This window comes from Meles meles, chromosome 15, assembly GCF_922984935.1.
Source record: "Meles meles chromosome 15, mMelMel3.1 paternal haplotype, whole genome shotgun sequence".
Lineage (NCBI taxonomy): Eukaryota > Metazoa > Chordata > Mammalia > Carnivora > Mustelidae > Meles > Meles meles.
In genome coordinates this window covers 66,060,411-66,083,429 of record NC_060080.1, presented here as the reverse complement: position 1 = coordinate 66,083,429, position 23,019 = coordinate 66,060,411, and the positions used below count along the sequence as shown (strand labels likewise).

The 23,019-nt window shown below is 39.0% G+C and overlaps 1 protein-coding gene across 8 annotated transcripts in view; it reads left to right on the top strand.

Annotated features, from left to right (window-relative positions):
- The window catches only part of CCDC85A (coiled-coil domain containing 85A), a 197,974-nt gene extending 175,641 nt beyond the window's left edge, over nucleotides 1-22,333 (top strand). For 2 of the 8 annotated variants that reach the window (XM_045979926.1, XM_045979924.1), the window contains one exon: nucleotides 19,934-22,333. In XM_045979926.1, coding sequence (XP_045835882.1) covers nucleotides 19,934-19,983 — 50 coding nt within the window. In that variant the 3' untranslated portion in view covers nucleotides 19,984-22,333. Of the gene's footprint in view, nucleotides 1-9,090; nucleotides 9,226-12,232; nucleotides 12,353-15,843; nucleotides 15,943-19,933 lie in introns of all 8 variants that reach the window. The other 6 variants (XM_045979919.1, XR_006815158.1, XM_045979921.1 and 3 more) reach the window with 6 other exon arrangements.
- Nucleotides 22,334-23,019: the final 686 nt, after the last annotated feature.

Below are 23,019 nucleotides of genomic sequence, written 5' to 3'. Positions count from 1 at the left end.
TTTACGTTATGAGGTAGGACACACATAAGCCTATTTGTCTCTTCCTTCCTTCCTGGTAAGAGCTGGTTGTGAAAAGAGAGCTCATGCTTTCAAGATGCTTCCTTTTCTGCCCAGATGATGTTCTCACTGCGGGGGGTGGGGGGGGGTGTTTATCACTTCCGGCTAGAGATGTCATTTCCACCTCATGTGCAGAGGCTACACGGCATTCGTTTCGGCTGCTTCTGTTCCTGTGCGTCTTCACACATAAAGCCACTGCGAATCCTCCCAAGATGGAGCTTCCAAGAAATGGGACGGATGGAACAGGGGTGCATCCTGTGCTGGTTGGGGCAGAAGTACTCTTTCTAGTGGCTGCCCTGGGATGAAGCTGGTGCTACCGCTCTCTCATCTTGACCTTCCCATTTTGTGCGGGAGCCTGTAGCAAAAGAGGAGAAAGAAGACTCTTCCTTTTGCCAAAGCCAGGGCAGCCAACTCCACCTCACAGAGTAGCAGTTCTTAGTCAACTCAGCAAATATTTCTCTTAAATAGTCATTTAGTCCCTGGGGCTCTAGCTCTGGGCACGTCTACCACCGGGCTCCGGGGAGTGCTGAGGGATTTAACACCAGCATCAGTCAACTTTGTTCAGCAAGCCAAATGCAGTGTTAACCCAAGTTCCTTTTTTGCTTTGGGTGTCTACACTGGCCATTCAGCTGCAGGTCCTGACTCTGGGTCCTACTCCAGCCTCCTCAACCCCCATTCTTATAACCCTAAAAGTCTTCAGATATGTTTTTTCTCAGCAAAAATGCCATCAATCTTCACTATTTAATTGATGTCAACCTGATTGGAGAATCATTTAAGTGTATCATTTTTTTCCCCTAGAAATTTGAGTGTTTCTCACTGAGGATTGTATGTTAACAAAAGACAAGAACTAAGCACATAAACTCATTACCTAGAAGCAGAATGTACGTAAATGTAATTGTTCACATTTCCTACCTATTGTTTCACAGCTAAATTTTTTTTTTTTTTTAAATCAGGGCTTCATTGTTATTCTTTGTCTGCTGTCATTCTGGCTACAGAGATACCCGGTGTTTGCTGTCCTAGCCCTTTCAAGATACGGATTCTTTTCTTCTGGAATTTGCCTTCTCTAATTCTTGTAAAAAGGCATCGTGTTAATCTTTGTAATTACTTTCATTTAGTTTATTTTATTTTTGAAACTGTATTTCTATATCTGCAAGTTTCACCTGGAGTCTCGGGTATCTCAAAGTTACTTTGTTGTTCTCCCAAGAACACAGTATTATTTGATGGGATATTTTCATCATGGCATGACAATCCATTTAAAGATTTTGCAAATTCTTTTACCTGTCAGAAGAAAACCCCTGTAAGGGTGTCTGTGAGAGAGATGTTTCAGGGCTTTATATTGTTAATTACTTCTTTCATCTTGATTTTCAAATCTGATGAAGGAATTAGATACATGACTTGCTTTGGCATTTTCTGGCCTGGTTAACCGCATGACCCTCTAGCCAGTGCCCAGCCAGAAACCAGGGACCCATCCTGGATTCAGATTACCGTAAAGGCTCACAGGGCCCTGCGCTGTAGTCCGTCAGTATTATCCTATCATTCCTTATGTTGTTGTCTGGTGAGCAGAGAGCAATCACTTTTCATTTAGATTTCTTGGATGACCTCCTAATTGGACTTTATCCCAGCTAGCCTTGTCCCACCTAGATCATTCTTCACATTATTACTAGAAGGGTCTCTAGAACACAAACTGGGTCTAATCACAGCTCCTGCCTTAGCACAGAATCCTCCATGTGCTGTAGAAGGTTCTCCACAATCGGATTCCCGCCTTTCCTGTCAGCCTCAGTACTTGCTGCTCTGTCCCTCACATCCTTCTGAATGACTTCTGTTTCCCTAAACAGGGAAAATGTCTAAAATTTTAGGTTCTTTGAGTTAAAGCTCTTTACCGTCTCTTCTGTGACTCTACAGACCACAATCTTAGCCATTATTTGGCATAAGAAATGAAAATGAGTGAATAAATATTATCTTCCAGTTTCCCTGGCTGAGAACACCTGAATTCTTACAGATTGGCCTGCATTTAGTGAAGTTGAGAATAATATCTCTTTTGATATTACTTTATTTTCACTACTTAATGTTTGGCATCACATAATGATTTTGATGAGAACCAGCATATACTTTGGATGCCCTGGTCTAAGTCTCTTTCTACTTTTGGTCTGCTAACCAACCCCAGTGATCTTTTCAGTTGCTATTTTAACACATTTGAGCTTTACTATAGCTTTAGAAGTAGAAGAGATTGAAGATTTTCAGGATGAATTTATTTTCCTCAAATATGAGTAACTGGGTAATGAGAACAACAACAAAAAATAATGGGAATTTACTCAGAGTTTAACTTGCCAGAATCTGGACCATCAAAGACACGGAGTTTCCCTTCTTGATTCAGGCCACGCTAGCACTCTAGAGGTGTGCTTTACTTACTTGGGAAGTAGTTGAGTGGCTTCTAATTACCAAATGTATAGACACACAAGGAAAGCATTGACACAACTGTTCTTGAGATGATCAAGGAGAAGTCACAATCTCACACCTAGATTTTGACCATCCAGTAATATACTAAGTTTATTGAGCAACCACTATGTACAGATAGGGTACTAGTGATCACATTTACAAAGATAATAAAAGTCAAGTACAGTGACCTCAAGGAGCTCAAAGATACATGAAATCTTACTGTTAAATGTGACAGGGCTTAAAATTGAGCTGTGAGCCAGATTCTTATCAGTTTACCTTAAGGTGAGTGGTCCAAGTAATGATACGCATCTGTTAAACAATGAAAGTAAAGTTCTCATGATCATTACTTACGTATCAGCAAAGCCAGGATTGAAGCAAGTTTTTAAGATAATCTATTCCAGGATCAGAGAGGGAGAGAGAATATGAATATGAATGAATGGGAACCAGAATCAAGAGAGTGACATTCGGGATCGTAGTATGTTATGGTATCAAGAAAAGCATGAGATCCAAAAAAGTATCACTGAACCCAAACTCAAATGGAAGAAAGAACAGGAAATAGACTATTCTCTTGACAACTGTATTTCTCTGGATCCCTATTGCATTTCATTTATAGCATGACTCTTACAGTATTCCAAAGTGAATGGTCAGTAATTTTCCACAAATTCTTTAGGCGATTTTGTAAAATTCCAAGTTTCAAAATCCTGGGGTTATGATTCTAGATACAGACTGGATGTAACTCTTGGGGCCACAGTTAGATGCCTCAAACGGCGCAAGTCAAATGAGTACAGAGCTGACCTTAAGCTGGTATACACCGGTTCAATCTGTATCAGTTATTAATATTAACACACTTTTATTCCAATCCCCCCCCACGTCCCCCCACCCCCGGCCCAAACCCTGGGCCATTTCAGACAACCAGATCCTCCCCAGGATCTCTTTGCAGCCCAGGGACTAAGCAGTGGGTGCACAGAACAGAAGATCTCTAAGAACCTACACAAAAATTATGGAGCATAAATGATTAAATTATTGAGAACAGCACCAGGCCAACAGCTAGTGTCTTAATAGATATTAACATGTAGTAGTTTGAAGAATATATTTTTTAAAGATTTTATTTATTTGACAGACAGAGATCACAAGCAGGCAGAGAGGCAGGCAGAGAGGGAAGGGAAGCAGGGACCCTGGGATCATGACCTGAGATGAAGGCAGAGGCTTTAACCCACCGAGCCACCCAGGCACCCCGTTTGAAGAATATTTTAAATGGCAGCATTTAGGAGAGTCCTAACAGGTAGCAGGAGCTCCGTGGCTGAGTATTCTGGGGACTCAGACACGCCCTCAGTAAGTCGTCCAGCTGTTGGACAGTCTATGGGCAAACCCATAGACTGAATACAACCCTGAGCCACAAGTGAAGAAGAGAGTGGTTGCCGGACGGGTAGGGATTTCTCTCTGATTTCCCTCACACGATGCTCTCATCTGCCCCGGGATGTTGTTTCATGGGTCAGGGCCCTCATTTCTATTGGCTGGCAATTGTTTTCTTTCCTAGTGTGACTGCTTAAAATTGAGTGCCGGATCTCTACCAGCCATATTGCTAAGGAAGCTTTATTTCTTTTCATCATTTCCAGAAAAGCGCCTTCTGCCAATTTAATTCTCTGTGGGACTCAAGGTGCTTGCAACATGCTCTCGGTCTCCTCTCAGAGAGTTCTTCGTTCTTTGGACCGCTGCCCTGTGCTGCCCATTTGTATTGTGTTTCTGCTAGCGTTGTTAACAGTAGGATGTTTGGGGTGTTTTTAATTCTTTCCCTTCTGTTAGAGTAATTTCCTATCTGGGATGGGAAGGTAGATGTCTATATACTTAGACCACTTGAGGGCTGAAGCTCAGAGAGTTTCCTTTAAAATCATCCCAATCACCAAATCGGGGGGGAGGGGGGGCACTTACCCTCATCTGCAGAATCTACAAAGCTGTTGCCAGAAATGTGGCTTTGCTGTTTTCCAGTGCAGTTCTCCTTCTCTGAATCAGACTTCCTCAACTTGAGCACTGTTGACCTTTGGGGCTGGATAATTCTTTGTTGTGGGGGCCAACCTGGACATTGTCAGGCATTCAGCAGCGTCCTTGGCCTCAACCCATAAATGCCCCCACAGAAATTGCCCAATTTTAACAGCCAGTAAATGTCTGCATTTTTGCCAGATGTCCCTGTTGGAGGGCCAGCTCACCTCAGGTTGAAAACTACTCTGGATAACGAACATATGAAAGTAGGTTGACATATAATTTATAAAATGTGTTGATAGGCAAAGCAAACACATTCATAAGGACAACAAATTGCTGCAGAGCATTTGATGTGAGCCAGACGCCATTTTAAGAGCTCTTTTCATATAAGCAGCCTCATCGAGTGAGGCACCCTTGTATCATAAGTACCCACACTTTATGGATGGGGAAACTGAGGCTCAGGATCTGGCCAAGATTGTGAGCCCAGGCAGTGTGACCTCTAAAGTCAATGACTTACTGTGCTAGTTTTTTTGTTTTTTGTTTTTTTTTTTACACAAAAAGTTATTGGATTAGATCCAATCTACCTGGCATAACATGGGATGTTACCTTGGTAGCTGCTTAGTAAATATTTAAGTGAATAAATGAATAGCCATAAATTTAGGAAACTGCTTACTATTTTAAATCGGTATTGAAGACATTCCTTACATGAGTTCATTTTAGTTTTAAAAATACACTTTTCTGGGCACCTGGGTGGCTCAGTGGGTTAAAGACTCTGTCTTCTGCTCAGGTCATGATCTCAGGGTCCTGGGATCGAGCCCCACATCAGGCTCTCTGCTCAGTGGGAAGCCTGCTCCCCACCCCCCGCCGCCTGCTTGTGATCTCTGTCAAATAAAAAAATAAAATCATTAAAAAAAATAAAAATACACTTTGAATACAGCCAACTAACTGTCCTGTATTAGAGCAGAGGGTCTCAGCATTTCTATGCTCATTCACAGGAATCTTTTGGAAAAGATCTGTCAAGGTAACCTCTAAAGCTTCTGTTTGTGTGCTAGTGCAGTTTCATAAAAAGTATGTCAGAATGAAGACTGGTCAAACTGAACAAAGTACTTTCCTGATGAAATGAAGCAAAGCATCATTCTTTGTCCCGTAAGAAGGAAAGAAAATTCATCCTCCTTCCTCAACTAGGTATGCATTCTGATGCACCATATGATAGTTTGACCTAGCTTCAGACCTTATTAAAAATTGAACATCTTTAACTAACAGGAAACCACTTTCGCCGATCAATCTTTAGCTTTCCATAGTTGGCTTCCTATAATAGATGAGAGGGCTGGGCTCCAAAGTTTGTTACAAATGTATTACATCTGATTTATATCTAAGTGGGAAGCCTGTATTTTATATAAAATATAACAACACATTTTTTGTGTTAAAGACTTTTAATATGTGCTTCTGGAAGGCCAAAGAATGGAAACTTCCAGAATGCTAACTACAATAACAATAAAAGAAATGTAACCATAAAATAGCAAGAAGACAACTTAATCACAATAGCTTCCTCTTGTTGGTTCTCTTAAAACTATTATGAATTATAATAATTTTATCCCATGAGACCATAATTAATATATTTTCTTATTGTTTAGATGATCTTTTAAAAACTGAGTGGCTTCTTTTGTTCCCTTAATTCTGAGGAGAAGTCTGTATTGTAAGGACAATACTAGGAAATATCTCAAGTTCCAATTTTCTTAGACAAACGTCTTCAAGATATCATGTGATAAGAGTACCAATACATTTTATCTTCTTCAGTGATAGTAAGGGATGTTTTTGTGTCTTGATCTAGAGTGTTTGCTTACAGCACTAGATTTCATGATCTCTATAATGAGTACTTACCACATAGTAAATAATCTGTAATTTACCTCCCACTCAGTCTTGACGCAGAGCATTTTTTTGCTATTAGCATTTAGAGTGGTCCTCCTGATACCTAAATCAATTTATGGGTTATGCTACGTACCTGGATATAAAGTGGCTGACGAGTACACAGACGTCTAGGGGAATAGTAGGGTCATTCAGGCATTCTTTGTAAGTTTGGAATTTTGGAAAACTGCAGAAAACAAAACCAAGCAAAAACGGAACTCCTCAAAAAAATAGAAAGGGGGGCGCCTGGGTGGCTCCGTGGGTTAAGCCACTGCCTTCGGCTCAGGTCATGATCTCAGGGTCCTGGGATCGAGTCCTGCATCAGGCTCTCTGCTCAGCAGCGAGCCTGCTTCCCTCTCTCTCTCTGCCTGCCTCTCTGTCTACTTGTGATCTCTGTCAAATAAATAAATAAAATCTTTAAAAAAAAATAGAAAGGGACTTTTTGAGGTTTGAGGTTGTTCTCCTGGTTGATAGGCAGAATCTGGGCGCCCCTGCTTCAAGCTCTGAAGTTGCCAAAAACAATTCTACCTATAGAGTTAGTGAGGCTTATTATGTTTTATGAGGTAGCCTTCAGAAAATAGTGTGATGACCATTGGAGAGCTAAGAGAGAGCTAAGCTTTCATTAGTACATAAATACCATTTAATGTACTCGAAGGTCAAATTGATGGCCAGTCCAGAGTACGTTTTTGCATGACCTGGAGTTTTGCTTTGTTTTTAAAGTTGCCAGCATGAGTAGAAAGTCAATAGACCTCATTCGAAGAGTATCTTTCCCTTTAAAATTAAAATGGCTATACCATCAAGTAGTTTATTCTTCCATGAAAATCTGGCCCATATATACGGCCCCCTCTTTTTTTTTTAAAAAAATATTTATTTATTTATTTGACAGAGGTCACAAGTAGGCAGAGAGACAGGCAGAGAGAAGCGGGAAGCAGGCTCTCTGCTAAGCAGAGAGCCCAATGTGGGGCTTGATCCCAGTACCCCGAGATCACGACCCGAGCCAAAGGCAGAGGCCCAACCCACTGAGCCACCCAGGTGCCCCTATACGGCCCCCTCTTATGAGATTAATAATACTATGCAATCTATATATAATGTTTTAAAAGAACCGTTTACAAGATGCTGAAAGGCACAGCTATTATGTCGTGTTGAATCTACTTTACAAAAGTGGGGAAATACTGTAGCTAAAGGGCTGCTCCTTCCAGCAGGCTTCTAAATAATTATAGATGTTAGATTTTATGGTTACGATAATGAGTTTGTTTCATTGGAGAGGCATTGAGATTCAATCTCACTACACATTAAGGAAAAGGGAAGTAGGAATCCCTGTATGTCTTACTCTGTCATTGAATCCGGAAATGTAAAATCTGAGAGATGTTTAAGATGTTTGAGTAATGAAGGGAACCAAATCTGGAAGATAGGATTTATTTGTAAGAAAAACAAAATACAGTACTTTTTAATGATTATCTCAGAAATAGAACTATGGTGGAGAGGTGGATTCTAAGCTGTAAACCACATTATAAATTACTGGATAGAATTCTTTTGATGGGAAGAAATTAGATCTGACAACATTAGTCGATCACTTAAAGAGCCATGTTCAAATCCGTGTTGCTACCAATGAAATGATCATCATAGTCTAAATATATAATTTGCTCTGTTACATGTGAGGAATCTGTGTGGCTGACTTATGTAATAGGTAACCAGTTCTAGTGATTCCATAGATTCAGAAGAGAGATTTGCGAGTACCAGCTGAGGTCATCATTACTCTTTTTTCATTGTTCAGCCTCCAAACGTTGGAGAAGAGTGGAAATTGGGCCAGTGCTATTCACAACACAGCATACACTTCTACAAAAAGAGATCAGTGGGAACTGAAGAATTATGTTGTCATTTTTCAACCTCCTAAAATTAAACATTCAGACACCAGAATTTGGCTACTATTTGGTGAATTTTCTATATTTAAAAAAAAATTCTTATTAAGATGGGCACACTTAGATAAGGGTCTTAGTGTAAGTTGTCAGGGAGACGACTAAACACGACTGAAGTGTTTTCTTCTGATAATTTTAATAGAATCATGTTATTTAGCCATAGAAAAAACTGAAATTTTTTTATTTATCTGGTATCTCTAGTTCTAACAAGTATAGAAATTTGGAGATTAACTGATCAATAGATATTTTGATAATGATGTATACAGCCCATGTAAAATGGTTATTTTAATGCAGCGATGACCTCCTAGCTCATTACACAGTCTTCAGTGTGCACAAATGTTGCTGAGGATCTGATACAGTGTCAGTTTTTCTAAATGTTGGTGAATATATCTACCCACCTTGTGTTTCTTAACAAAAGGGTGTAGTGCTCCCAATTGCATTTCGAATGTTTTTAAACACGAAGAAGATTTAACGGTTAATTCTCTGTTTCTCACAAGTAAAACCAAATGAACAACGTTGTCTAAGTAGCTTCAGTTTTTTCTGGAAGTTTGGTATTATCACATATCTCTTTTCAGTAACTTAAGAATTAGTCAAAAGCTTTAAAAAAAATCATTATTAGCTCTACTAGACAGGACGTCAGTTTTACTTTATTTTTTTCCCCTAATTCGAGGTGCATGTTACAGCTTGCCATTGTGGTCATTGTGGTTCATTTCATTAAGCTTCTTGTTCTATCTGCTTTCTTGAGACTTGGGAAAGAGTATTTTTCTGAGTGATTGTACTATATTGTTCCAAATATAAGGCCACCCAGAATAGAAGGCAACCTCCAACTAGAAACAGCTCAAATATGGAGAAAGGCTGGGGGCCCAGAGCCCGGCGGGTCTTGCAGTGGTGGCAAGGGTGCCGAGGAATAGGACGATGCCTGCCCACTCTCCCGGTGAGTGAAGATGGGTCAGCTGCTGCATTTGCTTGTGCATACAGATGGCTTTTGTTGCTAGAGGAAAAGTGACACTTGGGGGGGTAGAGAGCAAATCTGTACACATGAAAGAAAGTTGCTGTGTGTGTCTGTTCTGGGGAGGGAAGCTGGGAGTAGAGTCTTTCATCTCCTAAACGATCAGCGTCAGTGGTGTTGTTTTGCTTTGTTTTTGTTTGTTTTGTTTTGTTTTGTTTTGTTTCCTGAACTTGGGGTTGAAAAGTTGCGTAACCTCAAGCAACTGGAGAACAAAGGTACCATGCACCTTTCAGGAAAAGGAGTTTAAAAGATCCCTGGCCATGTAAATGAATTGTCTGTAGACCAGCCCAGAAAATTATTCCTCGCCTTTTAAAAGTGCTCGCTGACCCAAGCAGTGGTATGTGCACTAGGCGATCACGTGTCGTTGGAAAACAACCTGGAAGCTGGGAATCACATTTCCAGTTTTCTTAAGATTTTCTTCTTTTTAAATTCCCTGTTTCCTGAGGCAGCCAAGTCACAATTTAAACAAACAGGCTTAACATTATTGTAATAAACTGCAAGGGACTGTTTGAAATCAGTTGTTTCACTAGCATTCCACTCAGCATATTTCAAAAACAGTTATGTGAAAATGTATTAGTCAACTAAGAGGGGATATTGATTGAATCTAGATAATTCTTCAAATACCGGTCACAGAGATACATGGCCTTTTGTTTTAGAGTAATTAAATGGGATGTGACTGAATGAAGTGCTTGATTGCGTTATAATCTAGAGAAGGACGGAGCACCTGTTGGTATACAACTTTACCAGGCATTTGCTCACCTTTGTGACTTTACCAAAACCACATAAAATACGAACAATGATCTTCCCAGTGATAACTAGTCCTTGGCACAGAAGGAGACTTGAAGGAGAACTTTAATCCCTGAATGAGTTGTCCCCACTGGGCAGTTCCAACTTTAGCCATTGTTATTATTTCAAAAAGTAGTGTTTAAGGGAAGAACAGGACTCTCCTTATGTTTTAACAATGCTAGCGTACCCAAAGGATTTGGTTTAGGGAAACCAGCTATCATGGATTTTAGACATTCTTTAAAATCTAATGCCCCCAAAAGATCAAAGGCCCCACACCCAAGCAAAAGCATGCTAGAATTGATATGCTTACTGTTTTGCCAGTTCTGGGAAGGGAACATTTGAAACGGAAGTGCTGGGCAGCAGAAGGTTGGACAGGAAGGGCTGGAAAGAAGGATAGCTGAAAACTATGGCCTGCCCGGTGAGATTAGCAACCAGAGGGCCACCTGCATTGCATTGGTAGGTCCTAAATGAGAAGTTTGAAGCAGATAGGGAAAGAAAATAGTAGGGAACCAGAGCTCTTCAGAGAAGGGCTTCCTTTAGAACTCCTTCATTTTGGAAACATTTCATCTCTATACAGGAAAAGGGTGTCCAAAATTTGGTGGTGATATTGAGGGGAATGGTGGGCCCCTTCACCACCTTAAAACTTCTAATAAGTTTCCTTCTATTATTTGTTTTGGGCACTATTATGTCTGATTTGATCTGAATTACAAATACAGGGAGACATAGACATTCTCCCCCCAGAAGGTGTTGGGACTATCAGAATTGGCTTTCCTATGTCATCACCTGCTATTAACATAATCATTAGTAGCAGTGGAGGACAGAGCTGGAGAGGTCCCCTAAATGTCCTACAGCTTCCTCTCCCTGGCGGCTAGTAAGGATGGGGGCAGCTCCCAATTTGATTGCATATTTCTTTGAGCAAGGAAAAGAACATGGCTCTAGTTGGCTTGTGATGTGGCAAGGATAGCCTTCAAGGACGTAGGAAGAAAGAGTGGCAAGGGAAGGGGTAAGATTCTCCAAGCTGCAAAAATGACCATCTTTGTGAAAATCAATGGAAGTTGTCAACTTCTCTACAAAGAATAGGGTCTGCATAAAACCCATACTTGTACCTGTTCCTGTTCTCAGACCCTCCCCTCCCATCCCTAAAATGCACGACACAGAAGCTCTTCTGTAGGTGCTGGAAAATAAATGTCCCTAAGCACAGTTGTGTCTTCCCTTGATGAAGCCACCCTCAGTGGCTCCTTCTCAGGGTATTAGAGTCATAAGATCAAGGGAAATGGAGCCGTTATTAATCTGTTAGGCATGAAGAAAATCTGTAGATTTGCTGGGCAGAAATTAAATTCTCTCAGGCCCTTTGAGTATCATGATCTCCATAAGAACAGCTTCAGGGAATTCCCATTTGGCGGCTTTTTCTAGGAGGGGACATAATTGAAGTTTTACTTTTTCCCCAGTTCCTGTATGGGTGGCGAGCATTCTCAAAGATCAAGTTAATCATGCCCGAGTGCTGATTTTTCAGCAATGAAGTCAAAGAGTCACATAAGTACAAATATATAATTTGTGGCCATAGTTTTTTTTTTTTTTTTTTTTTTTTTTTTTTTTTTTTTTTAAACAAAAAATAATTCTTCTGTAAAGCAAATGCTGAGTTTGGGTAAATCTCTTTGGAAAATGCTCCGCTTTGGGTCTTTGCCTCCAAGAAGGGTTTTATAAGACACACCGTTTCTCCAATGCAAGAATGAAATGTGTGCATATTTCCTGAGACATATGGAATATACCATTTGTCTTGCTGAGTGAGCATGTTTAACTCAGCTGCTGAGTATCTCGCAAACTCCCTACTCTTGAGTATCTTTACGTTTTAAAAATCATTCTTGAAATGTTCTTAATGGGCATTCCTGAGGGGGCATTGTTCTCTTTGGCAAATCAGGAATGACATCTGGACATGCATAGCGATGGCTCTTGCTTAAGTGTTCTTGCTGGTCAAGCAGCAAGCGTATTCCAATTAACAGGTTGAGAGTGTCTTAGGGCAGGCTAAAAAAAAAACACAGCTAAGCAGCTGATTCTCATTTGGCAGTGAAATTGAATACTGAATGACATCTATGCAGTTATTAGACGACTTTTGTTTTAATAACAAAGTTGTTGATTTTCTACTAAGGGTTCTTTTAGGTTGTCATCTGGGGCTGATGGGAGTAACAGTCCACCCAACTCTCCAGCTAGCTTCAGTGGACATACCACACCTTCTCAGCAGCCTGAACCCGTGGTACATTCTCTTAAGGTAACCAACTGTGTCCAACCGTTGATCCAGAATTTCAGTTGTGTCGTGGCTTGTTCGCTCTAGTGTGGTAGTCCTCACAGTCTTGTTTTAACCGTAGAGACTTTAATTTTTGATTTTTTTTTTTTTTTGCAACTATGAGTTTGAGTACTTCCAGTTGAAAAATCTCTAGTTTTATCATTTTGTTTTGAGTAATGTGATTCATATCACTCTGCATTGAAGTTGAAGTCTGATGTGCATGTTTATCAATGTGTGTAAACTCTCGTTCTGGGTATGTGATGGGCAGTGTCGTTAGCATGCATGATTTCAAAAGAGGGTCTCAAGGGTTGGCCAAAATAAGGAAGGATACCTGAGTTTTCTTTCCTCATGCAAGTGAAGTTCATGGTGCCACGACTAAAAGAAAATCTTGAACTAAAAACCTCCTCTGTCCCCCCATTAACTGGAAATTAGGTCTTCAAACTCTAGTTAAAGCTGTTCCATAGAGTGTTAGAAAACAGAGGGTCTTATTCATAAAGCTAGTTTTATTTTTGGTTTTTACTCAGATCCTCCGAGTATCTGCCAACAAGATCCAACTGAAATGTATTATTTATTCTCTTTACCAATAGTGAGTTTTTTAATAGATAAGCACCATAAGTAAATTAATAATATATTATTTAAGAGAAGAAACGGATATAGGCAATAAAAATCACCTTAACAATTAGGACGGTTCCCTGAAATTTTATCAGTTCCAAGGTATGACCCACTGTCCTTCAAATTATCTGTGATTCCTAATACGTAGCCTCCATCAAACCTTTCGGAGCTATCAGGTAGGTAGCATGCTTCAGTCCTGCCCTTGCCCTAGGAGTTTCACAGCTTTACTAAAATGGTTTTGGTTTTGGAATGATTTATCAGCAGCCTTAAGATGCACTCTTTTGGAGTGGGTCACCCTTTCTGGGGCATGCATAAAGCAAATAACCACATAAGAAATTCAGAATATGTATTGGATTTGGTTTCAGCAGGAGATATAGCTCCCCCATTATATTTTGCTGTAACTTCCATGAAATGAGCTGCTCCTCCCAAGCATATACTGATTGCAGATGAGGGAAGGTAGCAGAACCATGCAGCTGGCCAGGGCCGTGCACTTGGCTCTTCCGTCTTGGTTGGGATAATTCACCAAGTGAGGAACCGAGAGGAATTAGCATGGGATGACACAGCAGAATGAGGGGCACCGCCGTGCAGCCGGTGGGGACTGTTTTATCAACTGACCACTGCCTTGCTCTGGGCGGCAGCATTTGGGTGTCATGTAGCATGAGCAGCCTGATAAACGGGCTGTTACTTGAGCATGAACCAGACGCATCTTATGATGCATCTTAAAAAGAAAAAGCAAGTGTCTTTAGTCCTGTACTATTAGCATCTGCACATACTCTGCTCTGCATTTCGGACTGAAGACTGCTTCTGCCCATTGCCTTATTAAGTGGCAAGTGTAGTTCGAGTCAGATCAGCATAGTGGATAGCACTGCAATCTTTCCCCAGTTTTTCATTGCACCTGTGTTCCTATGGCTTAAGAGGGAAGGGAAGGAGGAGCTCTTCAATTTTCTCTGAATTCATTCTCTAATTTTCATATAAAATTTTTATCTTAAGAGAGAAAAATAATTATGTTATAATCAGAACATGTTAAGTGTCCTCACTCGGCAGATGGGTAGTACTGAGCAACTGAAGCATCTTTATTGGCTAAGGGGAGGCTCTTGAATACAAAATACGTTTGCTTCCATGAGTTAACTGTGTCATGAAACAGAAATATGTGCCTATGGGACATACTGCCTTTGGGAAATGCGTCTTAGGAATATCACAGCCTAAAAGAAGAAATGTAGCCACCCAATGTGTTTTGTTTTCAAAAGCCCACAGATCCTAGAGCTGATTTATAACATAAAATTTCTCTGTTGTGAAAGAGTTAAAACAATGGCTCAGTTTCTCATCTTCTGATAGATCCCCCACCCCTCTCTGCCCCCCGACCACCAAAATCTCTAGGCTCTAAAACAAACAAACTCTGTGGCTGTGGTTTGGGAGAAAAGTGTTATAAATCAGTGTGAGAAATTAGCCCACTTGTAATAACACCACATTTATCTTGCTTTAAAATGCATGCTATTAATTGGAGCTTCACTTCATTTAGTTGAAATTAACTGAGTTGAAGTACACTTCTCTGAGGTGCATTAGAAATTGAATTTGTAGGCAAATGAGCTTGTTCCAGGAGTTTTCTATGAATATTCACTGAGCATAGTCAGAATTTCCTCTGACTATATAGAGAATGTGAACGGATTCTAATTGGAGTAGCAGGGTAACTCTTTCATTTACTACCATGATATCCTCCCTGAAAGTAGTAGTACCTACAGAGTAATAATGGCTAGACATTTTGAGTTAACAAAGGAATAGTCTGTGAATTAGATTATTGCAGGACTGAACTCCAGTAAATATCCATGCAAACTATCTATGAACTGGACATGAAGGTCCCGCTTCATGCTTAAGTCATTTATTTGGGCTCAAATGTTCACTGGTGCTAGTTCTTACGCGACGCCTTTAGGTGTGACCATCAGCATTGACCGTGATAACAACAGAACAAAGGAGGTTAGCAATGTCACAGTTCAGTGGGGATTCTTGGAGCTTTTAGGAGAAGCGTTACTTTGGGGGCTTTGTTTTCTTGGGTCTTTTTGCTTTCTTAGTGCTTTGGCTTATAAAAGGATATAGAGAAAAATTACACTCAAAACCAAAGTTTTCTCCCCTTTTGACCTATAGAAAGTACGGCCTGAAAACTTGTAAACCTATTTGAAGAAATATTTAGAATCCATTTAGAGATAACGTAAAAGAAGTGGAATCAGAGGCCTCTAAGATTGCTTAAAAGCATCTCATGCCAACACTTTCTTTCTTTGCTCTAATGAAAGATAATGAAAGATAAAGTGCTGCTCAAGTATTTTTACTGAAAGGAGTCAGTTTTTCTCTTTGATATTATCAAAGAACCATTATCATAGGCCTTTTCTAGGCCCTGGGAACATGTCCAGGCAAGAACTGTGATGCCAGTAGCGTTCTTATGTACATATTCCTGGGTTCTGACCGGTTTAGTCCTTCAGTCCTCTAGTCCTCTTTTCTATAGGCCATGTCTACATATCATTTGGATTATGTGGCACATCGTTAATTATATTGCTCACCTTTACAGTACAGCAAGAATTTCTCCAAATGGTGGGCATAGTCACATTATCTTAATGACCCAATTAACTAAATTCATCAATGTCTACAATTAGATACATTCAATTGACTATTAGTGATACAATTGCTTTTCATGGCCATTTGAAAATCAAGTAGAATTGATCCCTTTTAAAAGATCTGCCATATATTAATCCACTCTGATGTGCAGACACGGAGAAAACCAAAGGTTTTACAAAGTGAAGCTCCTTGATGGTTTAATTCATAACTAACAAGTTTTTTTCCATGTGAAATTTGCTTTTCTTTTTCAACAAATCCAGGTCTTGGATGTTCAGGAAACTATAGATCGTCAACAGGGTAAAGAGTATGAAAATGACCTTAGTGAGACAGAAAAAGCTATAGTCAGAGAAATGTGCAATGTAAGTTTAATGTGCTTTATTGTGTATTCTGTGTTGAAAGCCCCATCATAGCTTAGTTACCACTTTATGGATACCTACTTTTCAAAATGCTGGCCAAATGTCTTTATTTTTTTATATAAAAATAAAACCAATTCCCCTTGTTCTTATCTTTAGTATATTTTATTGCAGTATTATTAACAGCCACAAAATATATTGAGGTAAGCAACAATCAGCCAATTCTGGATTCCAGAATGATCTATGAACATTTTTAAATTGTTTATTGCCTAACATTGTGGTGCTACTTTTGAGAAATGGGTTTCTGTTTCATACTTTCAAGCGGTACCTAAAAATCAGTGTTTAAAAGCCTGTGATAAAACAAAACACAGCCTTCTTCAAACTTATTTATAACCATATTTAGGAAAAAAATCATGTGATATGGGCACTTCATGTCACATAAAGTAGTATCTTTACATTTCAGTGCTGGATAAAAGCTCAGAAAATGGTTAAGAGGAAATAAATATGAACATAAGAGATAGACACATAGAAATCAGAGCAGAACACAGTAAAAAAAAATAGTTGACCTGCTATGTTGATGCATATCAATAATGGGATTTGGATTTTATTATTAATCCCTGACTAAATTTTGAGTAATATGCATGGGTATATCATTTAATCCAAGAATTCACAAGAATATAATTGGTAAAGTTTGTTAAAAAGCTAAAACAACCAGATTATATTAAGCACTGATTTTAACTGGCTCTGTTGGACTTTTGTCCTCACATTCTTTGTCCATGAGGGTATCAAAATTGCTTAGAAATACCTTTAAGCTATTAGGACCAGATATCCTCATGTATCTACTTCCTTGAGGTATTCTTGGAATCCAGTAAATGTTTTAAGTCCCCTGGGCATTTTATATGTGCTGGGGCCACAGTTTCATTCTTCTGCTTCTTTGTGTTGTAGCTATTTTTCTTTCCTGCATCTGTTTTCATCTGTTTTCAAAAGGTCATTAGTTCTAGAAGTCATAATTTCCACAATGCACCACTCTTCCCACCTTCTGTAGCTTTTCAGTCTGACCTTACAGTTTTCAATTTGAGTATGTCCTTCAGATCAAGTCAAATAGTTAAGCCACACACACAAAAAATCCTATAGCCTTTCATCTCTTGACTATGGAGGGAGAAAGTTCAAACATTAGGAATTCTAGAACCAGAAAGGAGCATAGAGATCATTCCACCGGTGGTTCTCCAAAGAGAAGTACAGGATCCTTTGTAATTTAGGTGCTGGGGTTTCACCCCAGCCCCTGGGCAGTTTAGAGAAGGAGCTCTGGGTATGATCCCCACAGTTGCATTTTGTATTTGAAGAAGCTAAAATCCCAAAATAAAGTTGCTCTCTCGAATTGTTCTTTAATGAGCAATAAGTCAGGACTATACCCAGATGTCCTCTGAGTACCAGTAATCACCAGTGGGGTAAATCTGGGGACTTGCACTTTCTTTCCGCAAGAAGGAAAGGCAATGCATCTTCCAGAAGGGACACTCTCTACTTTTCATAATTCCTGAAGTTCTGTAAAAAATACATGTCAGGATTCCTTGTTTTCTTGCCTTTTTGTTTTAGATATAAGACTTCCGGACATTGGATAATTCATTTCTTAGTCACAGAAGAAGCGGACTGAGTCTCAATTATTTCGTGTTTATCTTTTTGTTGGCCTGTATTTCCAAAAGTGCTTCAGAAGACCATATGCAATGGCAGTGGTGGTTTTCCCCGTAGAAGATATTTTCGGGAAGCCAAAAGCTTGCCCTCCTTGTTTGCCTTGAGCAGTTCCTGTCTACTTTTGTCCTTGATTCCCAAAGTTTGATGAAAAAACGCAAGCCAACGCAAATCCGATGGTTAGCACTCTTACACTTGGAAACTCTTTAAAAGCTAAGAGAAAAAGGTGTTTATTTAAAATGTTTTTGTCACCATTATAAATTATATGACCCCCAAACACTCATACTGCATGCTAGAGAATAAAGAGAAAAACAGATTGTGAGCAATTTTAATAGATAAGTAATTTCTTAGAACCTAGCCAAGGTTCTTAAACCCAATGAAGGAACTATGTGCTTTATATAATACTGTCACAGAAATACAAAGTTTTCTTATAATGTGAGGTCAGGTCAAAGACTCAACCAGAACGTAGGTTAGTAAGTTTTGCCTCTGTTTCTGCTGTTCCTCCTGGAGATCGGTTGTCAACATCTATACAAAGAAGTGACTGTTGGCATCATGTTGATTAGGAAGAGATACTTTTATTCTCTTTCCAAACTGTATCCTAAAAATAGATTTAATGGTTTCTTACAGTGCAATATATTAGTTTTTTAGGTCTATTTGACTCTTGCAAATTCCCCGAGAAGAGCTGAAAAATTGTTTGATTCAGACACCCACCTAGTCTTGCTTTGAGTTAACAAGTCCCTACTCTGCGTCCACCTTAGTATCATTGGCTCCTTTCAGAGTTTTGCCTTCTTGGACTCTCCTTCCACCACATTGTAATTTCAGGGTTAAGGCCCATGACATCCTACAGTTGAATACTTGGGGAGCACTAGCACTTTGAAGTTGTAACCATCTAATGCTTTGTGTCAGTGCTCCTGGAGGTCTTTGGCTTAGCAGCAGAGGATACAGCGAGACCTTCAAAGCACTGCTGTCAGCGGTGTTTGTGTGTACCACGGAAGGGCTAGGAAGGGCAAGTCCATAGCATCCCTTGGCTCTCCCATTCAATGTTTGCTCCTTTTCACTGTCTATTAAGAAACGAGACTTTCCCTAACTCTTGTGGGCAGGTTGAGCCCTCCATTGCTAGATCATTCGTCTCCTACTGTCTAAGGACCATCAGTATACTCCTCTTCAAATAGGACAGGTCATATCTACCACATAGTTGTGTCCGCTAAAATTGGCTTAGAAATGAAGGTAGACAGAATGCTGTATTCTTATGTGTAATGATGACTTGTATTGGGTTTCCCTAAAGTATCTGCTCTATTTAAAATAAATGCGAAAACAAACAAAAAAAAGAGAAACCGTCTTTCAATTATGAACCAACTGGTTTTGTGTTCATGTTAGAGCTATATAAATTTTGGGGAATGAATCAATCTGAAAATAATCTTTATAGTGAATCACCCTAAGGAGGGTTATGACCATTAATTGGGGGAAGGGAGTACATTTTCCAATTAACATATTGGTATATCATCGGTGAATTCAGAGGTTTTACTTGGGTTTCTTAATCTCACCTTTTGCTATCCTCTTTCTAAAATGACCCAGTTTTTGACATATTGTATCTATTTGGTGATTCTTGAATGTATCCTTAGTATTATTCCTGCATTTGTATGCTCTCTGCTTTGATAATCTGAGAGAGTGTATTATTTGGTAGTTAAGATTTATGACCGAGGGGGCCACCCCCCACTCTGTAGGGACAACCAGGGAAATTTACTAGTGGCCTAAGTCTAGTAGCTCAGGGCTTAAAATAGCTCAAAAACAAAAACGTCCTTTCCTTGGTGGAGAAAACATTTTGGTATCCCTGGTTCAAGATGTAGGATATAGAAACCAGGGTGATTTTGCTCATGTGTCCTTAGTTATGGCTATCCAGAATTATATTAGGAGCTTTAAAAATACAGATGACCATGCCTCCCCTCTACCAGTGCAGTCAGTCCGAGAGTGGGACTTACTGTGTAAGTTTCAAGTGCACAGTGTACAGCTGGAGTTGAGGACCACCCATGTACCTAGAGTAAGTTGGCATATCATTATTTAATTTCGACCCTCATTGCTGACAAAGCATAGTAGTTGCCTCTACTGAGCAGCTTTTGTGATTTAGAAACTTCCATCACATTTCACTGTGTTTGAGTTCATTCATGGAGATATTTTGTCTCGTCTTCACATTTCTCTTTGCCCCCTCATAGATCCCCATTTAAAAACCACAACTCTCTTTGTGGAGGGGGCAATTATGACCCTTATTTTTGTTTGCTTACTTACTTACTTACTTAATTTTACCTTTCTTAAGGTTGTGTGGAGGAAACTTGGAGATGCTGCAGGTTCCTGTCCTGGGATTAGGCAACATTTGTCTGGAAACCAGTACAAAGGACCGATGTAAAAGGCAGTCTTTCAAACAAGAGATCGTCACTGCCAGAGAGAGATAAAAGAAGAAAAAAGTGGGTTTCCACAAACCTGGACTCATTGAATAACCTGGAGTGATTGTACATTGCACATATTTTCCCTCAAACCTTTAGTATTACTGACGCTGTATTTCATCTCTCATTTCCATGTCCACAACAGCTCATCTCAAGTCAATTTCAGACAGCTTTGAAAATTACCATTTGAGTACCAGTATTTTCATTAGACCTAAAATGTTTTTGACTCCTCAGATCTAAAATTGTCACTGGGAGACTGCATGATTGGAAGAATCCAGTCTGGTGGAGTTGACTCATTGCACAGAACGGTGGGACTTTCCGACCACACTGTGTTGAGGAAGAGGTGTCTTCCAGCTTTCCAAGTTTGAGAGGCACCTGTTTCTTCTATTATAGTCAACAATTTCGAATTCCTGATGCATAATGAATTTGGATGTAAGATAAAGTTTCTGGGATGTTTGTTTTGACTTTTGAGGTGCTAAAAATACTACATAAATTCTCTTTACCAGCTAGAAGCGTAGCAAGACTTTGTAGAGTGCTTATCAGAGAGTACCATTTATTTTAAGGGATCAGGATAAATATAGCTTTTCTTTTAATCTTGCTATATTCATGAAGACACATCTTGGGGACATACCAACTTCCATATTCATTCAGTGTATCCATTGATGTTAATATTAATTCCAATTAAAGAACAAGCAAACATAATTTTTCTAAGTGTTTCCAGCTGTGAGATGTCAATTTCTACAATTTAGTTTCTAGATCTGCTGTTATATTTAATAAACTTTATGTAAACTTTAAAATATTGCACCGCATTTATGAAAAAAGCTTTCTTTGCCTACAGCAGCTAACAGTTTTATGAAACTGACGCATGTCCTTCATTGAGGCTAAAAGCTCTTGTTCAGATTGCTTGAGGTTTGAAAACGAAGTGTGCTAGCTTTGCTTAGTTTCTTATTTTTGGTATATATATATATATACACATAATATTAGGCTGTGTGTATTGGAAATGCTATGATAGGTATTGTGTTTTTTCAGATGCAATGATAGTTTCTTGTATGAATGTGCAAAAGGCCTGTGTCAGAATGCTAAGTTTTTATTGTAGTTTACGATTGTAAAAGTAGGAATGCAACAATTCCCAGTTTTTAGATTTCTTCTAAATTACTCAGATTGGCTTCATAGCAGATATTCATTGTTGCTGTTGTTTTTAAATGGACTCATTACAGTGTATTAATTGTTATTGGTGCAAAATGTGAAGGAATTTCGTTACACTTCTTAAAATGTTACTGTGATGAAAAAACAGCCCTCTGTTTTCTGAAAATATTTATGAATTGATTTACTATAGAATTATCTAAGTATTATAATTGGGTTACCAGGTAAGCTCATCTTTCTTTTGAAATGTTATATTATTACTCTGTAAAAGAAAATTGCTTGCTATATTTACACCTTCTCTCGTAGAAAAGCTTTCATCCTTAAATTGTTGTATTCCTACGCTCTGAAGACATTTAAAACAAGTTTTTGTGCCTGCGGTAGACACTGCAGAAAGCTAATACAAGGAACACTGGTCTTTTGACAAAATACTTGTGTAAATTTTGATACTGTATTAAAACTATTTTTTTAAAGTTCTGCATAAAATTGAGTATCAAGTATATGTGTTCATCTTAGCAACAGTAATAAATTATTTAATCTCAGTGTTCTCTTTCCTTCAAAATGCTTTTCCTACATTGAGTAGATTTCTAATAGTCACTAAGTATCACAATGTTCCTGTATGATAGTATTAACGATGCTAATATGGATGATTCATTATCTTAAATATAAAACAAAGGAATCTTTTAAAATATGTTCAAAATGAGGGATTTAATATTCAGGTTACTCAGTTCACACTGTTCTCTATTATAGTTAAAAATTTAGAATCGTATTTAAGAATATTTAAAAATCAGTGTTATAAAATCTTTCCCTTGTTATAATTCACATAGATTGAATTGAATTCAATTATTGTTAAAACCATCAATAGGAGGAAATATACTAAGGGGAGATAGTGCAGAGTGGAAAACTTGGCCTCAATACTGAAGGAACACATATACCTATGAGACCAAGACCCAAATTGGCAAATGCACACACCCACATGCTCAGAGAACACACCTACTCCTAGGAAACCACTGAGAAGATGGGAAAAGGCTTCCTACCACTGAGCATTAGCCCCAACTTTAACTGACGTAATAGTCCATGACCTGAATCTTGCTTTTACCTAATATGTTTATCAATAAAAATGTGTGGCATCATTCTGTGACCAGTTTAATGATCTCCTCCTTTTCTCTGGAACAAAGGTTAATTTATGCATCTTGGCAGAATATTATTACCAGCCTCGAAGCTGACAGACTGACAATCATAATCTAAGCTTTTCAAATGAATGCCTTTTACATTTTTACCATATGCTCAAGGCACAATAGAAAATTCAGAACTGATGTGACATCCAGTAATATATCACCGGATGTGAGTGTGTCATACATCACAATGGCTGGAGCCAACATAACGGATGCTTTAGTAAGTCCAGCACTGAAGAAAGGCTTTTTGGCTTAGCAAAGCCAACTTAGCTATGAGTTCAAACAATGTAACCTTGCTGAGACTGTGTCCTAAAATGGTGAAAAGAGAGAACATCTATCTCATTGCCTTATTGTAAGGTTCTCTAGAGTCTCCATAGTTCCAAAGCTTATGGTCTTGACCGTCCATGAGGAGTAATGATGAGCCCTCCAAGACATAGGAGCCTAGACCCATGAGCTGCGGCAATGTTATACCATTAGGCTAGGAGGGAACCACATCAATGTGAAAGGTCTATTAACCACATAAAGAGATTCTACCTGCACGGTTCACACTTTCAAGCTTTGTTTTCTATAGATCAGCTTATATATCCTCAGGCCTTATCCTGGCCAATCCCAGATGGTCATGGTGGAAATGGAGAGAGAGAAGG